This window comes from Octopus bimaculoides, chromosome 2 (genome assembly GCF_001194135.2).
Source record: "Octopus bimaculoides isolate UCB-OBI-ISO-001 chromosome 2, ASM119413v2, whole genome shotgun sequence".
Lineage (NCBI taxonomy): Eukaryota > Metazoa > Mollusca > Cephalopoda > Octopoda > Octopodidae > Octopus > Octopus bimaculoides.
The window spans coordinates 14,227,772-14,230,771 of record NC_068982.1 but is presented as its reverse complement, the minus strand read 5'-3'; the positions used below and the strand labels follow the sequence as shown (position 1 = coordinate 14,230,771).

At 34.3% G+C, this 3,000-nt stretch overlaps 1 protein-coding gene across 1 annotated transcript in view; it reads left to right on the top strand.

The window, feature by feature from the left end:
- Positions 1-1,018: 1,018 nt before the first annotated feature.
- Positions 1,019-3,000, top strand: part of LOC106874641 (ran GTPase-activating protein 1-like) — a 2,819-nt gene continuing 837 nt past the window's right edge. The window contains exon 1 of the mRNA XM_052975565.1: positions 1,019-2,180. Coding sequence (XP_052831525.1) covers positions 1,971-2,180 — 210 coding nt within the window. The 5' untranslated portion in view covers positions 1,019-1,970. The remainder of the gene's footprint in view (positions 2,181-3,000) is intronic.

Here is a 3,000-nt window from a genome sequence, read left to right as displayed (position 1 = left end):
CGTTCTACACGAATGAACGAACACATGTATAAACATGCACGCGCGCAACACGCTTCATCGTATACAGGAATTTTTACAAGCCGCATGGTCTGCTAGTAAGTGTAGCTAAAATCTCCCTCAAATCACACACCCTGGTGCTTTTATTTATATCTTTACGAAAAAAAAAAAGAAAAACAAAAGTAAAAGGGAGGCGCATGAATTTATGTACTCCTAGGTATACTTACGTCTAAATTATAGGAATAGAAACATTCAGCTTTGTCATGGAGAAAACGTCGTTTGATCATTGGTCCTTCAGCTGGATCAGCCCTGAGCCATGGTTAAACAACAACAGGCGGTTATACACAAAGAAGAACGCCAGGTGAATCTTTTTGATCTGGTGCATGACCAGAGACATTCTAACCGTGAACATCCCGTCTCTTCGTTATATATTTGGCCACACTGGCTACGTAATTCGTTAAAGGTAGTAGAACGTGATTTGTGAGTGATTCAGTTGCTATTTTTTGCAGGTTGAGCCACTCGATAGAGGTTCTGTCTGTCTGTCTCCCCATCTCTCTCCCTTCCCCTCTCTCTATCTCTCTCTCTCTCGTGCTTCGTCGGATAAATGTAAATAATAGCTATGGTAGTGATTGTGAAAGTTTATGAATGAAATGCGATGAGGGGAATGAGGCAGAACGAAGGAAGGAAGATGAAATTTATGAAAGGAAGAATAATAATTTATTTCTTCGTTTGGTACAAAGCCGCATCGAATAGTAGTAGTAGTAGTAGTAGTAGTAGTAGTAGTAGTAGTAGTAGTCTTTTCTTTATTATTGGTATATTCAGAACCATGTCATTCATGTAATAATACAATGGGGTAAATACATTTTGCGAAACACACACACACTCATTAAAAATAAACTGCACATGTGTACGTACATACATACGTACATACACACATATATATATATATATATATATATATATGAATTAGCGGTGAAGGCCGGTTTATAGGGTTACTCTGGGTTTCTAACCCTATAAACCGGCCTTCACCAGTAATAAATATAGACTGCTTTACTTCTTTGAGTGTGCTTCTCTGGATTTATGTTTTTCTAGAAAAACGACACACACACACTTATAATATATACATATAAACATACATGCATGCATACATACATACATACAAGTATGCATATACATACATATACACACACGATGTTGTTGCTATTCTTGTTTACTAAAATGAATAAAAGAAATTATCAATATTATTATTACGAGATGATGATGATGATGTTGCCGTTGCCGGTTTATAATTTATTTTTGTTAAAATCGGAAGAATGAAATAAAAGTGCAAATCGTCTCAGTTTGGAATCGAAACTTATTTCAGTTTAAAAAAAAAAAAAAAAAAATTTGAAAATGTATTTATGCTTTGATTTAATTTATTTTTCATTAAATTATTCAGAGATGTTAACGAGGATCATGAAGGAAAAAAAACAATAATAATAAATTGAAGAAACAAAGAATAAAGAAAAAGGAGATGAAAAACAACAAACAAAAAGCACAAAATTGAAATGAAGAAAATAAGGAAAACAGACAGAAAAAACTGAAAAAAATGGAAGTCTAAAGACAAAAATAAAAGAAAATGAACGAAGAATAAGCTATGATGATAGTGGTGGTTGTGGGGATGATGATGTTGGTAGCAGTGATGATGATGCTGTTTTAGCCTCAAGTCATCATTCTTGAACCAACAGTTTTATAATCAAAGGCTTTCTACCGTCACAAACCCCTTGTATCTTTTTTTTTTTTGTATATGAGGGGCTGGTTTACATTTGTCACCTTCCTTTCATCCCCTCTGATTTTTTCTTTTCTTTTTTTTTTTCTTCTCACGCTCGAGATGATGGGCAATGATTTCGAAGAAATTTGGCTGCATTTTTTCGTAGGTTGAACGAGCGAAATGACTGCACTAGACGCTTAAATGCGATGAAGATAAGTAAATAATGGAAGAAGAAGAAGAAGAAGAAGAAGAAGAAGAAGAAGAAGAAGAAGAAGAAGAAGAAGAAGAAGAAGAAGAAGAAGAAGAAGAAGAAGACGGTGGTGGTGACAATGGTGATGATGATGTAATAAAGATGATAATGATGACGACGACGATGATGCTGTTAATGATGATGAAGTCAACGCAGCCAGCGAGCTACTTCGAAACGGAAAAGGTAAAGATAAAATAGATAAGTAAATAAAAATAACACAAGGTTGCAAGCATGTCGTGTTTGACAAGTCGAAACGTGCAGTTTTTGAGTTTTGAAATTGGAATTTCGTCTATTTAAGCAATCATGTCTGCTACTGAATAGACACAGTAACAACTGCGATTGTTGTTTCTGTTTTGCCACATGCCTGCTCTGATCGAACAGACAGATGATCAAAGAGGCATACCAACCCAGCCGTAGAATTCGCATTGATATCTTATATATATTTATTTATGTATATTTCAGGCTTTCAATTAGACATGGTGTGTATCTATCAAGAGTCTACGTTATTCTCATCTTATAGAAACCCTTCTTTCTGATGCAGATTTCACGAAAGAATGTAGATGTAACGATGTGATTCGGAAGCAGGTACAAAAACCACGTTTGGCTCCTTTCAACTGCGGTTTCTTTTTCAGGTCGTCGGTCATCCAACAAGAATGTTTATATTAAGAATTTGAAACAGTTGAAAACAGTCACACCTAACATGCTCGCTGACGCACACCGCGCATACACATACACACACGCACACACACACACACACACACACACACGAACGCGCGCGCATCTACACACGCTTGCAAGATGCGCGCACACGCATTTATTTTACATAATACTCGCATGTTATATATATATAAATATATACATGTATATATATATATTTATATTTATTTATATTATATTCATATATATATTTATGTGTATTTATATACATTTATTTATATTATATTTATATATATGTGTGTATTTATATATATATATATATATATATATATATATATATATATAT